Source organism: Poromitra crassiceps, assembly GCF_964638095.1.
Source record: "Poromitra crassiceps genome assembly, chromosome: 19".
In the NCBI taxonomy this organism is placed as follows: domain Eukaryota; kingdom Metazoa; phylum Chordata; class Actinopteri; order Beryciformes; family Melamphaidae; genus Poromitra; species Poromitra crassiceps.
The window spans coordinates 16,103,001-16,125,150 of NC_139646.1; the positions used below are offsets into that span (position 1 = coordinate 16,103,001).

Here is a 22,150-nt window from a genome sequence, read left to right on the forward strand (position 1 = left end):
ATATTTGCTACTGCAGTACAGCAAGATAAATGAGATGAGACATGTCAATACCATAAAACACAAAAGCAGCTAAATAAAGTATACTTTTGACAAGCTGGGAAGTGAGACATATAGACTTATAGAGATGATGGGTGCCGGGATTTCAAATTTGGATGGGCCAAAGTAATTTTGGATGGGCCTTTTACACAAGTTAATACTGTTTGGCCTCGTTTGACAGTTTCAACTGCAACAGTTTGTATTACAAGCAGCACATGCAGGTATATTGCTCAAATCGTGCAATAATAAAACAGTATGCTGCTGAGCAGAACGAGCTCCATGGATGAAAGAGTAGCCATGCCCATTATGCATGCATAGTACTGTACGACACGTACTGCTCCCTTTACCAGAACAAATTGAATTACATCGTAAAAGTCAATATTCGAGGACACCACCCTTCTAGTCTATAGCGATGTGCCAATTATAATGTCTCCTTGTCCTACTCATTCATTTCCTCTCAGTACTAAGCTCATCCAAGCTGCCTGGAGTGTGCGTTGTCGACGATGCCTCCTCAGCTGCGTGGACAGCTCCGTTCTGTTCTCGCACGTCATATTTCCTTCTGCGAGGAAACCCAAATATAATACGAGGGATCAGCCGAGCAGCATTTTGGTAAACAAACCGCGTTTCCGGGGGGGAAACGGCAACGGGACCCTATGGAGCCAGGCTTGAGTGCTCACTCTAGCCCCAGCTATGTTGTTTACATTTTAAAAGCTGCGACAGTTCACACAACGAGTACGACATGCATATTAGACATCAAACTCTTGAGCTACTTCTGCTCTCACTCAGAATGTCAAAATATAAACAATGTCATTTATAGTTTTTGAGATATGAACGTTTGTTTGGCACAACTCATCCTAGTTAACTGCTTCGCTTCTGGGGGATTTGCGGTGTCGTGACGTCACGCTGATTCCTCGTATAACTGATTACAGCGACTGTTGCCCACCGACAGTTAAGCCGCCACCCAAAGAAGAGCGAGGTGAAGCTCATGTGATGAAATGTGTCCGAGCTGCGGGTTCAGGGAAGGTTGGAGACGGGGGGAGCAGAGGAGAGCAGGAGGGATGATGAGCCTGAACGCAGCTCTCACGCACTGAGATCAAAGGGTTGCTAGGTTGCTAGGCTAGGGGCTTACTGCCCATTTACTGCCAGTCATTTGGATGGGCCAGTTGTACAAGTGGGTAGGCCCGGGCCCTTTAGGCCCACCCACAACGCTGCGGTAGGATAGCTCACATGAACTGGTGTGTAGCAGCTGTAATCCAGCTACAGTATGTGTGAAGCCTGGAAACCTGCATGGTGTTTGCACAAGATCGGCGCGGCCTGGGGTCCTTCAGGCTAGAGCGAGGTGCTCGACGCAGGTAAATGACGTGCAGCGCACAGGCCCTCTTGAGGCGTCCTTGAGGTATCCTCTCAGCCTCTGGATTGCCTTTGCCCCGGGAGGGTCTGGTGAGACGAAGGAGGAGCACGGCCAGGAGTAACCCACAGAGCCTAGATCCTCCATGCACCGAAGGGCCAATACTGCGGCGTAGCACTAGCTCTATTGCAGCGGATTGGGTTCTCTTTTACCCCTCCCGCGGGCAACGTTGCAGACAGAGTAGTAAGGCTGATCCGTAGCGGCTTCTGGGACGTGAGTCGGGGTCTTAATTGGCCTCGGCTGGGTCTACTGGGCGAGGGTGTATGATGTTGACAGACCCGAAACACCTTACGACCCCAGATAACATCACTGATGACACGTCCTAGCGCATGCGGCAGTAGTGTATTTGAGAATGAATGCATACCACAAAGACTATACAGAGAAACTAGATATTTATAATACATTTTTATTTTTTACACATTTAGTTTTGGGGGCTGTCGTAGCACAGTGCAGCTGTTCAGTAGCGACCCCATACTAAGGATCATCAATGAGAAGACAGACAGCAGGGTGGCCTAGTGGTTAAAGAGGTTGTCCTGGTAGCAAAAGGACACAGGTTCGAGTTTCTCAAGCGTTAATGTGTGTCCATTAACAACCATGTGCTCTGTCCCAAGTGCTCATGAGCAAGTCACTGAACCCCTACCTGCTCACTCACTTTAAGCAGCTGTTGACAGGAAAGTCAGCTAAATTCCAAACTTGAAAACTGAGAACAAAGTTAACGTTTTCACCAAGTTATGCGACCTACACTTAGTAAGGAACAGAGAGAATTTGAACATCCTGGCCACATGCAAGCTCATCAGTTTCGATAAAGTGCTTGGATTATGCAGCATGTTCATGGATTATTCATCCATTTTGGCCCCTCATCAACATGTGGTAAACAAACATCATGCTAACAGAGGAAGTCTTATGATCTTATCCGCTGACAAGCTCACCAGAAAACCTTACACACATGTTTGCAAAACCGCTGCATTAGCAAGAAATGGGGGGCAATCAGTTCCATGCAATTGCTTCACTCCACGCTGTGAAACATCTTGCTCTCCCGTTTCAGCCAGCTTCCCCTCACTTCCTGACTGTTTCATCAGTTTCAGCCAGCTTCCCCTCACTTCCTGACTGTTTCATCAGTTTCAGCCAGCTTCACCTCACTTTGTGACTCTTCTGGCTGGAAAGCGAGCGAACTAAGCAAACAAATCAGTGGGTGAACATAAACCATATTATTAGCAAAGGGCTCCGCCCGCTGAGCTACGGGCATGATTGACAGCTCATGGAAAAACCAAAGCTCTTTAATGCCTAGTTAATTATTGAAGGTGCATCTTAAATGTTCCGCTGGTGATGAAAGTGCCAAACGCCCTCCTGATGAACGACGGTGGCCTGGAAGTGCTGAGGGTGAGCGGGGATTGGTTGAGACGGAGAGAGAGAGAGAGAGGGGCTGAAGGAGGATGTGTGTGGTGCTGGGAGGGCGTCTTGGTGAGTGTGAGAGGGGAGATATTTTGCTGCGTCAAGCGTCAGGAAGCCTCTCAAGTCATAACCTCCTGTCATGACTATCACCTCTTATCCACTTGTCCAACAGACAAAGAGCAGAGAAACAAAATGGCCAACGGTTGTCAACAAAAACGGCATCAATTCCAAGCATGCAGGCTTTACTTTCTAATCCACGGGGACTCACTTAATCCAGTCAGAAGTAAAAGACGGGACACGCTGGAATAATGGGATTTCAAAAGATGGCCGACCCTTTCACCCTGGTGGCACGCAGAGAAGACCACAAATTCTGGAAGGGCCTATTAAAAACCATTTAAAGCTTTTCATCGTCTGAGTGGGAAGTCAATTTTAATTAGCTGCTGACCTTGTTCGCTTTCTAACAAATCATTAACATTTGACATTTAAAATCCTAATTAAAAGAGATGGACTTTGAATTAGGCTAATGCTAACACTTATGAACTCGGGGCAAATGTCCTCCGATTAAGTTGCCTCTGATGAGCTCCCGGCAAGAAATGGAGATGTGGACTGCATCTATGGCAACTCACTAACGCAGCCAATATGGCATTTAAGAGCAGTTATTAAATACCTGGTTTGTCAGTGCTCGTCATTGGCTTTGTTGTGTTTAGACATGGGTACAGCTGTAATGCCTTTTTTTTTCCCTCTTAATCAAAAAATAAAAATGATATCAGACCAAATCTTTCTCTCTTCTAGAGTGCAAATAGAAATTACAGCATTTTCTGAGGCTAAAGGCCGCTACACACCAAGAGCGACGTGAATATATACGGCACGAAATTCCAAGGCAAATTTTGGCCCACCTGTCAATCACAGCAACAGATGCGCACGAAAAAATAAAAGCCGCAATATCGCGCGTGTGTGTTTCCCCATCTTGCAAGCATTAAAGTCGTCTCACTGCAAACATCTGCTGGTTTACTTCTGTCGGCTGTGAGGATGGAAGAGTGTGATGAACACGACAGCAATCTTTGCTCAGTCAATAGTTACATGACAATACAAAAGTTACTAGAGCTGAACAATGAATTAAAAGAAAAGTAAAACAAATAAATAAATCAAGACCGCAATAAGACCTTCTGCAATTTCTCGGCTGCAATGAATTGCTTAAGTGAGAGTTGATTTGATTTCTAAACAGATAAGGTCCTTACACATCAAGAGCGATGCGAATATACGGCACGAAATTGCGATGCGAGTTTTGACCCACCTGTCAATCACAGCCACAGATGTGTACACGTCGGAAGCGAACTTCTAAAAAATCGACCGTGGTTCGAAAAAATAAACACCGCAATAACGCTCGGCGAAACTTCGCCGTTGGTGTGTACGGTTGCATTGACTGATATAGGTTCGGAAAATATTAATGACGTGCAAATTAATCGCACGAAAAAAACGTGCTCGGTGTGTAAGGACCTTTAGTCAGGTTACAACAACAGGTGACCAACATCTCTCAGCCATGATAAGAGACCCACACAAGATACAACAAAATGTGTCCTGCGCCAAGCCTCTACCGGGTACAGAAGCCTGCCTGCAGGGCCACACAGACAGCAGTGTGCTGCAGCAGCAGCCTGTACAGTTATGTCGTTTATCAAGCCCTGTTGTTCTTTATAGTGGACCAGTGGGGAGTCTTAATGCGGAGATGCGGGTCTTCTGAAGGCAACTAAGGGGACAGTTGGTATTGGTGGTATGAAATACTAAAAGAGCTGCCTCTGGGTTGGGCTGGGGAGTGGGCAGGCTATAGCCGTTATTACGGCTCCTTAAGTTACGGCAGCCTCGGCGCTCTGCTCTGCCAAGCCTGCGGGAGTCATCGGCCCTTAATTGCATTTGCACAAAAGTAATGGTTCTTGTGGAAGAGGAAAATGCCAGTGGGAGGGTGGGGGCACGGGCGTTGGAAACGGATCTTTTTCTCTGCATAACCATGCGAAGAAAAAGAACTGGCACAAAATGAACTGGTCTCCATACGGATATAAAGGCAAAGAGCCATTTATAAGAAAGCCCCATTACGTTATATTCTAGGAAATTGGCTCGTCTTCGGAGCAACTTGCAGTGAGCGGCAGCTGTAGAAAAAAAAAATGAAATTCTTGGATCCTCAACATCGAAAGCAATCAATAGTTAAGAGCCAAACACCAAGGCAATAGAGTACAAACACTCCCAGAATATTTGTGTACGATGGAGAAATGCCAGGTACATAGAAACAAGTCCCAGTAGCTCACACACTCAAACACAAGAGAGAGGCAAATGGTTTGAAGGAGGTGTGTGTGTGTGTGTGTGTGTGTGTGTGTGTGTGTGTGTGTGTGTGTGCGCGCGCGTGCGCACGTGGTACCTTGTATGCGATGCTATTGAGGACTTTCATGGCCAGGTCGGACACTTCAGGGAAAGGGTCCGCAGCAAGGTGCAGCAGCACTCTCCAGATCTGGGTGTAAACGCTGTTGAAGGACACACCTGGAAAGACGCACAAAAAAAACACACACACTATTGTTCCTATTGTTACACATGCATCCATTGTTTCGTATTCTTCGGCGAGGGACATCGGGTTTACAGACATGAACCCACTCACACAGATGAACGTGCGCACACCCAAAGCCTGCCACACTTCTCCTCAGTACAACTCTGATCACTCGCAACGCAAGTTCATTAGCAAGGCGATGCTAGCAGCTAAGCGCTAATGAACTGTCATCTCATTAGTGTCACGCTATCCCGCCCTGGTCATTTTCCTCTACTACACTCGTTGGATCTGTTGAGGTGGCAGAGGGAAGATGACCTCCGGTGTCAGGTAATGTACATCATTAATACATATGCAATAAAAAGCAGATGGCTCTCCTCATCCACTGGCGCTCTATGGCTGGCCGTCAACTGCCGTCATTAACATGGATACATTGAGTCTCTCCGACAGTCATCTCTTTTTGTCTGTCTGTCACTAGCCTACATCCTTGCCGTTGTCTTTGCCTGTGTAGGGCGACAGGTGTGGCGATTTCTCCACCTTGCTCAATCCCCTCCCTCCGTTTACCGCTCCTCGTACTTGTGGGTTGCTATTCTCCTCCTCTACCTCCTCCCCGTGTGCCTGTTCCTTTGTTTCTTTACCATTTTACACGCTCTCTCCTGTCATTTCCTTGATGGTATCACTCCCGCTTGTTGCGATGGTGATTCCACACTGATGGAATGCATCAGCACTGCTGATACACGATGGAGAAACAGACCGAGACAGCGGCGTGCGGACCGCACGATGGAAAATGCTTCCGGACGTGTGGCCAACATCGTTTTATTTGCTTTTGTTTGTTTGTTTGGGGCCTCAACGTGCCAGTCAACGACCCTCCATCCTCCTTGCCTTCCACACACTCCCGCCTTCTTCAGCTCCCTCGCTTGCTACGGTACATTGCCTCTGCACTGAAGCCAGCTTCCTCGCCTTATTTGCTGTGCCTATCCTACTTGCACTCGGTGTCCCTCCTCTAAACGTCCCTCGGCCTGTCAGCTTTAATCTGTCATTTCCCCTCTCCTCCCTCAGCCGTGGAGACGCTGAGCACTGGAGGTATCCAGCTGTTATCGCTTCTCATTTTGCCTCACTATCCCCTCTGTCTCCTCCCATCTTGCTCTCTCTCTCTCTCCTTCTCAGTCTTTCTCTGTACTTCCCACCATCGGGTGGGGGGGGGGGGGGGGGCATCTCTTTCCATCTACTCCTCCTTGTCTTTTTTATAGAGACAACAGAGGGGTAGAGAGTGTGCAGCAGAGCCCTCTGGCTGTGAATCCCTCCGGGTTGCTGAGGGGGGAGAGGGAAGGAGTGAAGGCCGGTTGACCCTCTGTATATCACAGAATCCTCTCCAGGGGCTTCCATGGTACTAATCACCGTACTTCAAAGACAGGAGACCAAAGGGGGGTGATTGATTGAGAGAGGAGAGGCAGAGGACTATGGATGAGGGAGACAGAGGAATATTCTGGCAGGAGAACAAGGGAGGATCTGGGGAGAGAGAGAGGTGAGGAGCAGGGAGGCCAGAGGGAGTGTGAGGCTGAGAGAGGAGGGAGGAGAGAGAGAGAGAAATGGTGGTGGACAAGATAATGTTATTTCTGACTTTTCTGCATTACTGCAGGAGCTTGAGTGCTGGGTAGAGCCTGACCTGACAATATATCGGTCGACCGATATTATCGGCTGATATTGACCTATCACAGATATATCATATCGGCGGATATGTTGTCAGATACGTGCAGACATTTTTTATTTTATTTTTTAAAATTATATAGGCAACATTTATGTATATTTGATCCTTGATCGTTTTTCTTAATTCAAATTACATATATAACTAGAACGACCGCACCGCGAATTCATGCCTCTGCCATTAGTTCATTCTTGAGTCCAAATCGCCATTTGAGGCAAATTGGACGAAATTCCGTCAAGGTGCTCCTGAGATGTTGTGTTACAGAGCTTGGAACTTGGATGTGTGAGGTCACAGTGACCTTGAACTTTGACCTTTAACCATCAAAATCTAATCAGTTCATCCTTGAGTCCAAGTCGATGTTTGAGGCAAATTTGATAAAATTCCGGCAAGGCATTCCTGAGATATTGCGTTAACAAGCCTGAAAATAGCGTTCAAGAGTTCACAGTAACCTTGACCTTTGACCACCAAAATCTAATCAGATCATCCCTGAGTCTAAGTCGATGTTTGAGGCAAATTTGATGAAATTCCGTCAAGGCGTTCCTCAGATATCGCGTTAACGAACATCGGACGGACGTACGGACGGACGGACAACCCGGATCCATAATGCCTCCGGCCTGGCTATCGCCGGCGCCGGCGGAGGCATAATGATTATTAAATTCTCAGTAAGGGTTTACGGTTTCAGTGCCCTGATGTCATTTTGCACAATAAAGTTACGGAGAGATTTGTTAATGGAGGCAGGATATTTTACAGTTTAACAATCAACTTTATTTTTTGATCTTGAAAAATAAAGATCAAAGACAGCAGAAGAAAGGGCGAATAGGAGAGAGTGGAGGGGGAAAAGAAGGAGGAGAGGGGTGGATGGGGAGGACAAGCAGAGAGGAAAAGGAGAGAGGGAGAGACAGGTATGGGAGAAAGTGAGTGACAGCGTTAAAGAGGGGATTAGGCTGTATAGCCTGACCGCCAGGATAGATATGATTAGGGACGGTTAGCTAGCTCGCTAGCTGCTGTGCTAAACAGTCAGCTGATGAATGTGAAATATGGTTCCTCTCCCATTTAAGCGCTGTGCTACATTACGAGTGCACACAAATTACCACTGCATTGCCTCTACACAGTCCACATGAGGGAATGTGATGGCACATATAACTCACTGGCTGAAAGCCTTGTCCCGGTTTGACACTCGCGCCGCTCGAAGATTTCGGCAGAGTGAAATGGATGCACAGTCACACACACAGTAGTGAAAAATATGTTAACTATTGGCTAAATGCAAGACTGTCTGCATCATTATTTTACAGTCGTTTAAATTCTGAAAGATGTCATAAAATACATTTAGAGCTGGATGGCGATTTTTGGAGTGGCTGAGACATAACGTTTGAGAGCAGAGAGGAAATTCCTCTGTGAGGCGTATTTTAAAATACAGCTGTAAGCAACCGTATATCACGTCTTTGCTATCCTTATAATGGGCGAGTCCCTCAAATCCACTGACACAGGTGGAAGTGAAGCCAAGCCCTTGCTTTAGCAAAACATTAATGTCAGAGTGCATATTGTGAATGCCTGGGTTAGGAAGGGGGGCGGTGCCATTTCAGATATTTTTCTAGCAATCTAAATCATTAGATGGGAACTTATTGAGAGGAAAGACAGAAAGACAATAAATGCAAAGAATTACCCTTTCATGCATATATAAATCAACAAATTAAGCACTATTAAGCAGGACGGACAAACCCCGTCTTTATTTGTCATGCATGCACACCCGTGCTGGTGGTGCCGTGAAATTTGACCTCCACATTTTTCCCTTCCTGGCTCGTCCGCTTCCACGGGCTGGCCAGGAGCGCTGGGCAGCTGCAGTGAAGCGCCCGCGGACCAACTTCTTCCAACCACTGCTGGTTAGACGACGATCTTCTTGCATGTTTTAAGTGGGGGTTACAGTATATATGGAGGAAACCCCAGGGGAGCTCAGGGAGAACATGCAAACTCCACACAGAAAGGCCCTTTTCACGAGATAGCCCACCTGTGGGCACTAGGCCCCAAAAGCATGGGGAGACATACCCCCAGTGCCAAGAGCATCCCAGGCGAGAATCGAACCCAGGACCTTCTTGCTGTGAGGCAAGAGTGCGTGGCGAGAGCGTGCAACTGTCCAGTGAGTCACACACTAGGGCTGGGTATTGGCAAGGACCTCACCTCACGATACGATACATATCACGATATGATTGTATCACGATACATTGCGATACAATACATATTGCAATATATTGCAATACTCTACATAATTGACTGAAAATTAGAAATAGAGCTGAAATTACAACTCGCTGTGTACCACCCAGGTAGTGTAATAATATGTACATCACTTTATATTGATAACTTAATGCACACATTGAGTCAAAACTACTGAGCGTTGAGTGTGTTACTGAACGCACTGAAATAAAAAGTATTCTTATTGTGTCACTGAACAGATGGCTGTGCAAAAAATCGATATGGCGATATGACATGTATCACACTATTTTTCTGAAATATCAAAACAGTATTGCGGGAAAAAAATATCATGCCATCGATTTTATTGCACAGCCCTATCACACACTGTTGGCAAATTATTTGCTTGTTTTTGTTTTGGTCTTCTAAATGCAATTTTAATGTCTTTTTGTTTTCTTGCTTTCAATGTCTTTTGAATGCAATCTTAATGTCTTATTTTCAATGTATTGATATGCCCTTGTAAAGCACTTTGAATTGCCTTGTGTCTGAATGGTGCTATATAAATAAAATTGCCTTGCCTTGCCATTAGTTTTAGTTTGGTTTATTTGCACGGTGATAAAACATAGAGGTGATAAAACAAAATGATAGAGTACTAAAGAGGGAAAAAAAGACACCAAAAGAAGGGAAACAAATTATTCATTGTTACAGATGAGTTAAAAAGCCTTATAGAAAGACTCAATATTCAAAACAAACAAAATAAACAAATGGGTAAACAGCAGCAAAAAAGGGCCAAACTACAAGCACTCAGCTGAATAGAGCACCGCAGGATTGAGTACGGAAGTAGCATGTTGGATCTTCAGGGGAAAAGTGACTGGGGTTTTAGAATGGGGATTTCACATAAAATAAGGTCTGTGGTTAAAAAAGGTTGATGGGAGTGTTAATTTGTGTTCAGCAGGATAATCTTCCCAAACGTTCATCACTTTGATGACATTTGAAACGTAAATGCGTTTTTTTAAACACGATTTTCAGAAAACGCTTCAAAAGTCCTAAAAGGGATTCACGTTTGTGAAGATTATCCTGCTGAACACAAATTAACTTTGTTAACCACAGACCTTATTTAAGCGAAATCCCCATTCTAAGGCCATGTTCACATTACCGGCAAATCTGATTTGCTGATAAAGTCATTAATCATCATTATCTTGATTGGTTTCGCAAATCTGATTTGGGAGTGTGTCTGCACTGCCACAAATCTGATTCTCAAGTCGGATCTGTGTGTCCAGACCTAAACAGCCTATCTGCATGGGTTGCTATGGTAACGAAGTGGGCGTCAGTAAATAAATACGTACGTTGGTGACGTGGTTTTCCTGCGCAGAAGCATTTGATGACGAGTTGCGAGTGACGTTCAAATCAGATTTGGTGGATCTGCGTGTCCGCACTGAAGTCACATCAGTCGAAAGCAGATTGGAAACTACCTCCATATGTGGTTTGGGACAAGTGACACAAATCAGACATGGAGCGTCCAGACTGATCAAACCAATCTGGATAAAGTCATTAATAGGTCACTAAAGTTCACAAATCTAGTCTGAACATGGCCTAAAAGATTGATTTTGTCCATATCGCCCAGACGTAGTGTGTGTGCGATAGTGGATGAGAAGTGTGTGAGTGACTGAAAACCTGTGTGTGTGTGTGCGTGTGTGTGAGAGAGAGAGAGAGAGAGAGAGAGAGAGAGAGAGAGAGAGAGAGAGAGAGAGAGAGAGAGAGAGAGAGAGAGAGAGCCTCTATCCAGATTTACAAAGTACATTGTGTTAAAGTTCAATTTCAAAGCGGAGGAAATTGTGCCGCGGTCTCAGAGGAGTGCTAATGGTGCTTGGCATGAAGCTGCTATAGAGGGATGGGACATGCAATGCTATTTTAAGAAATGCTTAAATATACATTGTTAATTTATAGTTTGCAAATGGTTGACAGCGAATGAAGAAGACTAACTGACCCGATATGAACTAAGTTCAACATGGTGACATTCATTTAGGAACAAATCGAAGAAATCCCTTTGAAAGGGGGGATTTTTATTATTATAGTACCTGAACCTGCTTTCATGCCAAGTCAAATTGACCTATCCTCTAGAGCTCAATTTACTTTTCCATTTGATTTTCCATTTCGACTCATTAAACTCCATTGTGCCTTTGTGGAAACGCATGCGGGAACGTGACGGGGAAGCTGGGAGCTTTCGAGCGCTTTGCAACTCGCAAAGTAAAACAACAACAATGGGGAATCCCCCGTTCCTTCCTTCCCCCATCCCGTGGGGCTGGAAGTGAGTTAATGGCTGTCAGCACGCATGGTGGAGCCCGCCAATCACGCGGGTGCAGGGGGAAGCGAGCGAGTCCGTGTTCAGCGTGAACCAGGAAAAGCACTCTAATAGCCTCAGGTGGCTCGCAGGGCGACCCCCCCCCCCCTCCCCCCGCCGCACCCCTCTGCCCTGCTGTTCTTTGCACATATACTCCCCCCCCCCCCCCCGCCGCCAGGTTGTTTGCTCTATCACTAGACCGGCAAATTTCTTCTCCATGTCTAGCCTCGTTTGTGAGGTTCTGGTGGTGGCCTGACTTTCTGGCGCCATCACAATCTCAGGGTCGTCACTCATTCATTTTGTTTCCGCCTGTTCTTTCTCTCAAGCAAAGTCCTTTTGGTATGGTTACTGGAGTTCTTAGGGTGCCCCTTCCCGTCTGTCCTGGCACCATGTTACACAGTCCTTGTTACTGTCTCAGGCCTGCTGTGCTGATACGGCATCACGCAAAGATACACACTTGAACATCTACCATTAAGGTTGCTCGCAGCCTCTCTTTAAGTCTGCTGGGAGTTGTGAGTTATTAATCCTTACCACGAGGCAGCAGCCAATGTAAAATTAAAAGTCCCATAATTAATTTCTCATTATTCCGTTTTCAAATATACAGAGACTCAGGATACCAATACTGTTCTTCAGTGTGCTTTGAAAATAATACCTATAATATGAGACCTTTAATATCATGAAGGTCTAAGAAATATACAAAATGTATAGTATGCTTCATCCATACCATAATGAGCACGCCGCCATTTGAACATAGAAAATCATAGCTGGCTGGCTTGATGGTAAAGTTGATCATGGGATATTATTGAAGTTTTTGACTGACAAACAACATTTTAGAAGATTCAATTTGTATGTTATGAAGAATGATCAAAGAGCATCAGAGAACATTTGTTTTCCAAAATGGATGAACAGCTTTTTGGAACCCAACACATGTCAGACACTTCTGATGATCTGAAATTACCTGCTTTGAATGGGAATCTAGGAGCAGGGGATAAATGTGTCATGCTGGCATGTGTCTCTCCCTCTGTGTGTGTATCAACAGCGTGCGTGTCGTCCACACTGCTAGCACTCCCAGGACCAGGTGTGGTAGAGCTGCAGTACAACTGGTAAGCCTTACCTATGAGGGAGGTGTGGTAGAGCTGCAGTACAACTGGTAAGCCTTACCTATGAGGGAGTTGAGGGAAGAATAGGAGGACACCCGTCTCATTTTGTCAATGGTCTCGAAGGAGAGGATGTACTCGTCGTTGTCGGGGCTCCCCAGGGTGCTGCTGGCACTGCTGCTGGTGCTCAAGTTACCGGGAGAGAAGGCTGCTGGACCTCCTGGATGGAGAAACATTATGTACACACACGTGTACACGTACACACACGTGTACACACACACACACACACGTACACACGCGTACACACACACACACACACACACACACACACACACAAAGCGCAAGTTACCCTCGGATCCAAACACCCCCAAAAAACCACGAGCTTCATAAATGTAAGTAGAATAGGATGAAGAAGAACAAAAGAGTGTGAAAATTAAGAAGAGGAAGGAGTAAACAAGAAAAACCCATCAAAAAGCAACATCCAAATCAACATACAATAGAGTTTCTATCTCCGTGGTCCATTTCATTTTGTTTCATGCATTTTATTGCTTCTAACTTATGTCTTACTTTGTGTGTAAGTGTTTTATGTCTTGGTTCATTTTTAGCCATTCTTGTCTGTTTTAAGCGAACTTGCCAAGACAAATCCCAATTGTGCTGAACTTGATCTTGAACCTGAACGCACAACATGGCATGAGGTGCATGTATGCAGTCATAAGCCGTGTAAGCAGTCGTTATGCCTCGAGGCTAGACGGCAACACAAGAACCTGCCCACTTGTTCATACACTCATTCCAAAATGTGGGGCCCGGGCATCTCCACCCATAACTCCCATTATGAGCAAACATTATTCTGACTCGTACAAAAGCCAACGCCATGCATCCTCCTAACTGACTGCATGCTGAGATGTGGCAATGGAGATCGGAAGAGAATGGAAATATGCTCTGCCGTTATTGATGGTAAACATCGCTGCCTGTTGCAATAAGCATCGTGAGCGTGAATTAGAAATGGTGTCAGCAGCAGGTTAGGCGATTTAGCGCGAGCCAGTGATTTAGCTTCCGTCAGGGCGTGTGCATTACTCAGCCAGGCAGTGCTGACAGAGGGTGGAGACATCTGAGTCAGGGAGCGGCGACACGGAGACGGGGTTAAGAGCTCAAGTTCAAAACATTGGCCCAAACACAAACACAGAACATACATGTCTGTGTTTGAATTTGAATTACAGAAATTCCCACAGGCTCAGTTCTGGAGTGAGGTAAAACCGCAGATTAAACACAGCCCTATGACGATGACATGAAGAGGTAGACGATGACCAATCTCCAGTTACTGGTGCATCGGAGAGTTAGGGGGAATACATATGAGCAGACTGACTGAATGATAAACTATTATTTCAGCTTTTGCAAGCTGGTCACGACCTGTCGAGAAGGCCTTTATTGATGCTTATCGAGTAAACTTCAGGAATAGCAATGATTCAGTTGGGCTCTCCGGTCTCTCCCTGCATTCAATTCTGTCATTCAACTGACAAAATCTTCTCTTCCCCTCCTTTCCTTTTTCCCACGGATTCATCCAAATCTCTGCTTGATCTTATTTCTCTCCTTCTGTCTCTTGTGCTCTCTCTCTCTCTCCATTTCCCAGCATGCCTCTCTCCGTCGTACCCTCTTCGTTGAGGTTGAGGTTCTGCAGGCTCTTGTTAAGGGCGGTGCGGGCCGTGGTAGCGGCTCGGATGTTGGTGTAGGAGTTGACGGAGCGCAGACGCGGGATGGCCGGGCTGTCCCTCACCGGGGTCAGGTTACCAGGCTCTGGACGGAAACACAGGAGGGACACAAGCGTAGAACCTCGATAATCTAACTCCTGACTCAAGTACTGACTAAAATGCTAAATGCCTAAAACATAAATGTAAAGTGCAATTAAAAATACTTCAATAACACTCCAATATTGACAAGAAAATTCAAATAAATGTGCATATATATTATAAGTTTTTTTTCCAACACCTCATGCTTATTCCACAAAGTCCTGTTGGTTTGGAAGTCTGAAATGTGTCTACCTGCAGTGTTGGCTGGTGACGGTACACTGTAGTTCTTCTCCTCTTCTATGAACTGGAGAGCCACGGTACAGAAGTTACTCTCATACTGGACCACCAGGTGACTCAACGCCACCACCAGCTCCTATGAAACGCAAACACACGTACACAATTTTATTGATCAAAACAGAAAATGTGGTCATGCTTGATGACGATTTTAGCAAGTAACCACATTTGTGATTCCTATCAGGCATATGCCCTGTATTTACTGTTGTCTTATTCTTAGCATTCTGTTACACCACCACACGGCCATCTTGGTAGGAAAATAACAGGTGATTGTAATAAATTAACAAGTGATTGCAATCAAATGACAAACACAGACAAAATATTGGTAGGAAATGCATGTGACTTCATGGGAATACTATGACTTGTTTGTAAAGCATTTTGCCACCATTTCAAAAAGTGCTCATGTGCTCCAGTCACCTTGCGGACCACCGGGCTGCCGTCGTTGATGAGCTGGGCCAGCATCATGGCTACGTTGTGGTCGATGGTGGTGGAGTGGTCCGTCCTCTCAGCAGTGTTTCCCACGAACGTCCCGAGAGCGAAGACCGCAGCACACCTTACCTACAATATAGCAACACAGAGCGTCGTTACAGACGTGAGTGACCACGCTGTATACTCGCTTCCCTCTTGGTTCCTTTAAGCTGCAGTTCAACAAAAACAACAAAATTCAGGTCCTTGCACACTGGGGGCGTTTCTTTCGTGTGATTAATTCACACGTCAATAACATTTTTCAAGTCTATTATCAGTCAATGCAACCGTGCATACCAATGGCGAAGTTTCGCTGAGCGTTATTGCGCTGTTATTTTTTCGGACCACGGTCGATTTTTTCAGAAAGTCACGTCCGACGTGTACACATCTGTTGCCGTGATTGACAGGTGGGTCAAAATTCGCATCGCAATTTCGTGCTGTATATTCACATTGCTCTTAGTGTGTAACAGCCTTTACTCACGACCCACAGCTGTTGACACATTTCCATGTTGTACAGTAATCACCGTTGAAGATGTAGTTGTAAGTACTCCGTTAAAAATGTCTTAGTTTGTTTCACAAGTTTACAACTGTCATTACATCGGGTATAAATGTACACATTTATTTGTGACACTTTCTTGTGGGAGCAATTTAAAACACAGATTTACAGAATCTTGTGACTATAAAGTACAGAATGTGCGTCTACAAATTTCAAAGCACAAGATCAAAGCTATTCTATGTGTTTTCATTTTTTTAAATAATTGATTAATAATTCATTGGGTTTATATAGCGCTTTTCAAGGCACCCAAAGCACTTCACATATCAGTGTGTGTGTGTGTGCGTGTGCGTGTGTGTGTGGAGAGGGGAATTCTACTCATCCACCACCTACATTATGTGTAGCACCCACCTGCGTGATAGCCAGCAGCCAGTGTGCAAGAACACTGACCACACATCAGCTACAGTATCTCAGTGGAGAGTTGAGGACTGAAAGAGCCAATTAGATATCGAGGGATGATTAGGTGGCCATGATGGAAGCAAGGCCAGGCCTGTGTAGGAATTGAGCCAGGGCACCGGGGTTACACCCCTACTCTTGCGAGTGCGCTGATGGGGTCTTTGATGACCACCGAGAGTCAGCACCTCGGTTTAACGTCTCATCCGATGGACGGTGCTCACTCACCGGACAGAGTCCCTGTCTCTGCCCTGGGGCATTGGGGGTGGGGATATTATTTAGGAGAACAGAGGGAAGAGCACCTCCTACTGGTCCTCCTACTCCACTTCCAACACCAGATGGTCTCCCGTCCAAGGACTGACCACAGCTAGACCTGCTTAGCTTCCCCAGCGATGTGACGCAGGAGCCACAGTGATGGCCAAGTCTGATTGACTTTCTCTGTAAATGTTCTCACACCTCTGTCTCTCTCTGTACTGTTCTCACACCTCTGTGTTTTTCAATTGGCAGAAGTTGGCCCTTTGCCTTGTAAACCCAATATTTGCTCACCAGTCTCATTAAAAATAATGCTTTTTTGGATCACTGGATGAACCTTTTAAAGGTAATCACGGTACAGTTTCCTCTAAATCTCTAGACACTATGAAAAGCGATAACGATGCTCAGGGTTGCATGTCCCTGTGAGCTGCGTTCTGTTGCTATCTTTCTCTCTCCGGTTCATTTGTAATCCAAACACACAGTGGAAGGTAGATGTATTTTTCACGGGGGACTGGACTCCCAAATTGGACCAAAGGAGAGCACAAAGCAGATTACTGGATCTATTGTTTGTTATGGTGACGTTTTTGGCAAGCATTAGAATGTGTCAACACAACCGCTTTCTAAACGAGATATCTAAAAAGAAATCATACTGGACATGCGACATCTTTTCTTCTTCTTCGGATTTCCTCCCTTTTTCTCCCAATTGTACATTGCCAATTTCCCCTGCCTAAGCGGTCCCGGTCATTGCTCCACCCCCTCTTTTTAGCTCAATAGCCAACCCCTGACTCCCAATTGATAAAAGATACTGCAGTTGTAAACAACATTGTAGGAAAAGTGCTGCTTGGCTACTGTACATAGATAAATACATTTCAGCTAACGGGGAATATCTGTGAAGAATTGTTGAAGGTTATAGGGGAGAAATAAGAAGTCACCTCCAGCTCAATGCATGTACTCTATGGGCGGGTGCGTGCGCGTGGATATGCAAGCTGAAAACCACGAGTAAACAACAGTGTCGTCTTGGGGCCGTGCCGGCAGGCTCCGGCTTCAACTTAATTAAAACTCTCTGCTTATTCACTGATCTCTGCACCCACTCTTTCACCTGCTCCCCCTCCCCCGGCCCACACCTATCACTTTCCCTGCATCCCCACTCCTCTTCCCCAGGCTCTAGGTGAGACACACACACACACACACACACACACACACACACACACACACACACACAAGGAGAAAGTCATTTATCAGTGTAAATGTGTTATTTTTCAACAGTTTCATGCAGTCAATTCTGATCAATCAGTCCAAGTCTCCAATGGCTTTAAATTACCTGCATCCTAAATGATTAATGTAAAATAAATAAACAAGACAGTAAATTAAACTGAGGTTGAGAAAGTACTGGTGGGTGTGTGTAGCTGTGTGTGTGTGTGTGTGTGCACGGACAGATGTGTGTGTCTGCAGACCCCACTTTCAACCCAAAGCAGCTGTCTGTCCAAGGGAGGGAGGATGTTAGTGCTGGCAACAGATGTTCCATGTCTGTGTGTGTGCAGGTTTGCGTACATGTGCGTGTGTTTGCTTTGTACAGTATGTGTGTGTGTGTGTATGTGTGTGTGTGTGTGTGTGTGTGTGTGTGTGTGTGTGTAAGGGCACTAAGTGTGTGGGTGAACCTCAGGACAGACTCTGGCTGACCGTCCCTGCGGTTCACACACAACCCAGTCAGCTGTTGACGTCCCGCTTTAATACGGTGCATCCAAACTGTTCAAAGGCTTTGTGGGTTCGGCCCGTGTGTGTGTGTGTGTGTGTGTGTTTCACATTATTGAATCTGTTTGGTATAAAGTGTACACCAGTGATTCCCAATGTGTGGCCCGCAGCCCACCGCTGGGCTGTGAAAGTACTGCAGGTAGGCAACGAGCTACACGGTCACCAAGGTCTGGACTTCGGTAATTCCTAATTAGGCTATTTCCTATGGCACGGAGCAGACAGTGTTTGACGAGCTCTGGCGAGCTCAGTTTTTAAGCTAGAGCAGAGCTTCTGTTAGTAGCATAACTAGACACCCTGATAAATATGTAGGTACCATCCATGCTAGCTAGCTGGGAAGCAAGCGAAATATAAATAAAATAGAATAAATAAACAAACAAATACATAAATAAATAAATAAATAAATAAAAACAGGGAGGGAGAGATACAGTTTGTCATTGGTTACTGTTATTGCCACTGATTCTGTGATAGCTTTCCCCCCCTGCACTTTGTGATGTGCCTGTGTCAGATATGCAACCAAAAATATATTTTTTAATTTATAAAGTGAAACAATAAACATTGCTATTATACTGGATTATTAATTTACACTGCAGTGCCCATAAGCCCACGTTCACATGTTGTTTACTAAATAAAAAATATATAGCTAAATCATTTATCTGTTGATCAGAGTTGTGATTCAAGAGCTGGGTGGTTTTCAGAAGGTTTTCAAAGTGGGCCGTGGCATTCTTAAGTTTGGGAATGGCCGTGAAAGCTTAAATCCTGGAGAACATTTTCATGGTTCTGTTTTTAGAGTCTTAACAAAACAGTATTTGTGGTATTGGTCTTGAAAAAGGTTTCTCAGAATATCCAGTACTCACATTTTTATTATAAAACTATTGTATAACATACACATAACAGGATTCATTTAAATCTAACATTTGACAAATGTATGGTGTTTCATTGGATCTACAAGTGTCATCAACTTAATTTAAGACTTTTTTGTAATGCCAGTTAAAATGAACTGTAAATTCCGGACTATAAGGCGCACCGGCCTATAAGCCGCACCTTCAAAGGTGACTATTTTTTTCTTATATAAGCCGCACCGGACTATAAGCCGCGGGTGTTTTAATGGTATTTTTTGTTTTTTTTACAGTGCACACAGTGTCCGCGGTGTGGTGAAAAGAGGGCAAGAGAGGAAATTAAAACAGAAGTGGATTTATAGTTAGAAAGAGTGCTAAAAAGGAGAGAATTCCGTTTTTTATTTTTTTATTTTAGTTACTCACAGTACTATTGACCAGTCCAACTCAAAAGATATTCGGCAGTTTCACTTTGAGCTCTTGTTCCGCCGCTGTCCATCAATGGTTATGACGAGTCTCGCTGGGTACAGTACGCCAAAGCGATATCCATTGACTTTAACCTTTTCGATGATGCTGTTGTATGTTGCGCGTTTCTGTTGCACCAACGCGGAGAGGTCCTGCCGGACGAAAAAGCGCGTACCCTCCCAGGTGAGGGGCTTCTTCCCCGCAGCCTGGAGGATGAGTTGACGGTCGGGCCAGCGGAGTAGGCAGATGAAGATGGCCCTCGGTGGCAGGCCGGGGTCTGGACGTGGCCGAGGCGCCCGGTGTGCCCTGTCCACCTCTGGTGGTTTCTCGCCTTCCTTCAGGTCCAGGATGTAACACAGGATTTTGCCACGAAAGCGTCCATGTCACCAATCTCAGCTCCCTCTTTTACATTGATCAGGCGAATGTTATTTCTTTTACTCCTGCTGATTAAGTCATCAACCTGCGTGTGCAGGGGTTCGATTTGTTTTTGCATTTTATCCACTTTCGGACTCACTGTGTTGTTTTTGTCCTCCAGTGCGCTGATGCGCTTTTCCGCATTAGAAACTCTGTTCACGGTTTGCTTATTTTCTTTAGTGAGTGAGTGGATGGACTTCTGCACGTTTTCAAACTTGTTTTCAAGCTGCTCAAACCTCTGAGCGATGTCGGACTTAATCGATAGTGTTTCACGGAGTAAAAGTTTAGCCCAAGCCGTGTATCTCCAGCCTCCAGCAGGTGAGTCATTTCCTCATTCATGGCGGTGATTGCTTCGTCTTTTTCTTTCTGCTTACCTGTGTTGTGTTATGTTATGTTATGTTATGTTGTTAAAAGAGGGCAAGAGAGGAAATTAAAACAGAAGTGGATTTATAGTTAGAAAGAGTGCTAAAAAAGAGAGATTTTTTTTTTTTTTTTGAAAAAATCCATAGATAAGCCGCACCGTTATATAAGCCGCAGGGGCCAAAAAAGGCCAAAAAACGGGGAAAAAGCCGCGGCTTATAGTCCGGAATTTACGGTACTGTATACAACAACAACAAAAACAATGAGAATGAGAAACAATCAGAAGTTCTGAAGACCTAAGAAACAAGATATCTAAGATTTAAGATGCTTCATTTAACTGTACCCAAGACCTTCTAAGGCCTTGACTTGAGATATCATTTCAGATACCCCCTCCTTTTTGAAGACACCTTGGTTATTTCCATTAATTTCCAGACATTTTTGGCAATGCCCGAACTTTTCAGACCTTCTGGATTCTGAATCGTATCCATCAACCTCTCACCTCTGGGATTGGGTCTGACAGCAGGATGTAGAGTTTCTCGTGGGCACTGTCCCGTACTCCGCACCAGCGAGCCGAGTCAAAGTTCTGCCAGATGCGGCCGAGACAGATAGCCACCCACTGGCGGAGCAGCGGATGGGGGTCCGACAACTGCTCCAGACAGTTGGCGATCAGGTTGCCCTGCAGGCAGGCCTCCTGGTGGGGGAGAGGAAGGTATGAGTGAGAGAGAGAGAGAGAGAGAGAGAGAGAGGTGGATATGGAGCAAAGGAAAAAAGAAAAGTGTGAGGTTGAGAGGTGGAGGGAAGAGGAAGCAGAGAGGAGGAAGGAGCGGTGAGTGTGAGACTTGTTCAGTTGTGCATTTTGTACTACAGTAACGGATTTTACACTACTGGGAATCTTGCGCGCTACGCGTGCTCGATTCCTAGGGTGGAGACTCTGGAGATGATGCTCTGGAGACTCTGGAGATGATGCTCTGGAGACTCTGGAGATGATGCTCCATGGCTGCAGTTATGGAAATCGCCCGCTCCACGGGCTCCCAAAATCGTGACCGACAGACAGACACCGCCCACCCACCTAGGCGTCATCATGCAACAGCGCGCCATCGGCACACACATCGGTAATTAAATAACTAAAATGTGTCAAATGTGCAAGTAGGATAGAATTTCTTTGCAGACAGCTCTTCTGTAGCTGTGGTCAGAGCTGAGCACTGAGCTGCCAATATCCAATGTTTAATACAAGGCCAATACCAGCCCTACTGAGCAGTGAAGAGGCCCTGGGCTTTGAGCTTGTAACTCATTAGCGAGCTAATCGCCAAATAGCGGAATCTCACACTGTGTGTATGAGGTTTGAAGCAGCATGCCCTATTCCATCTGAACCCCTTCTGCCCTTTTAAACATTTTTTTGTAAACAAAAGGTAATTGGCCCTCTAGTTTGTGACAGCTTAACATGAGCTAAAATAACTGACCTTCTATTTTAAACTTCCTTTTTAAACCCAGTTTATTTTTTGCAGTAGAACATTAGAACATGAGCAACTGTTCGTTTTATGTATTATCTTGCATTTGTGTTGCCTTGTTTTCATAAAATATCGCTTTTATGTTATCGATTGTGAAGCACGTTAGAAGCAGTGTCAAAAAAGTAACATATTACATGTAATATATTACTTTTAGCAGTAACTCAGTAATATAACTTATTACTTATAGGATTTCAGTAATATTATACCAGTTACTTTGTCAAGTAACTCAAGTTACAATTTTTTTTTTAATCAAAGCACATATTTGAATAAAGATATAATCATTTCCTAATCAAACTGTGTGTTTTTATGCAAATAACCACTATAGATGACAATAACAAAGGAAAAGAATAACTTTTTGAATTTTGGATTGTTTACACCGACTTCAAG

At 45.0% G+C, this 22,150-nt stretch overlaps 1 protein-coding gene across 1 annotated transcript in view; it reads right to left on the reverse strand.

The window, feature by feature from the left end:
• Positions 1 to 22,150, reverse strand: part of rptor (regulatory associated protein of MTOR, complex 1) — a 225,792-nt gene that overhangs the window by 46,171 nt on the left and 157,471 nt on the right. Inside the window, exons 17-22 of the mRNA XM_083656294.1 lie at positions 20,755 to 20,946; positions 15,186 to 15,326; positions 14,727 to 14,847; positions 14,338 to 14,481; positions 12,755 to 12,910; positions 5,244 to 5,362 (exon numbers count right to left, since the gene is read on the reverse strand). Coding sequence (XP_083512420.1) covers positions 5,244 to 5,362; positions 12,755 to 12,910; positions 14,338 to 14,481; positions 14,727 to 14,847; positions 15,186 to 15,326; positions 20,755 to 20,946 — 873 coding nt within the window. The remainder of the gene's footprint in view (positions 1 to 5,243; positions 5,363 to 12,754; positions 12,911 to 14,337; positions 14,482 to 14,726; positions 14,848 to 15,185; positions 15,327 to 20,754; positions 20,947 to 22,150) is intronic.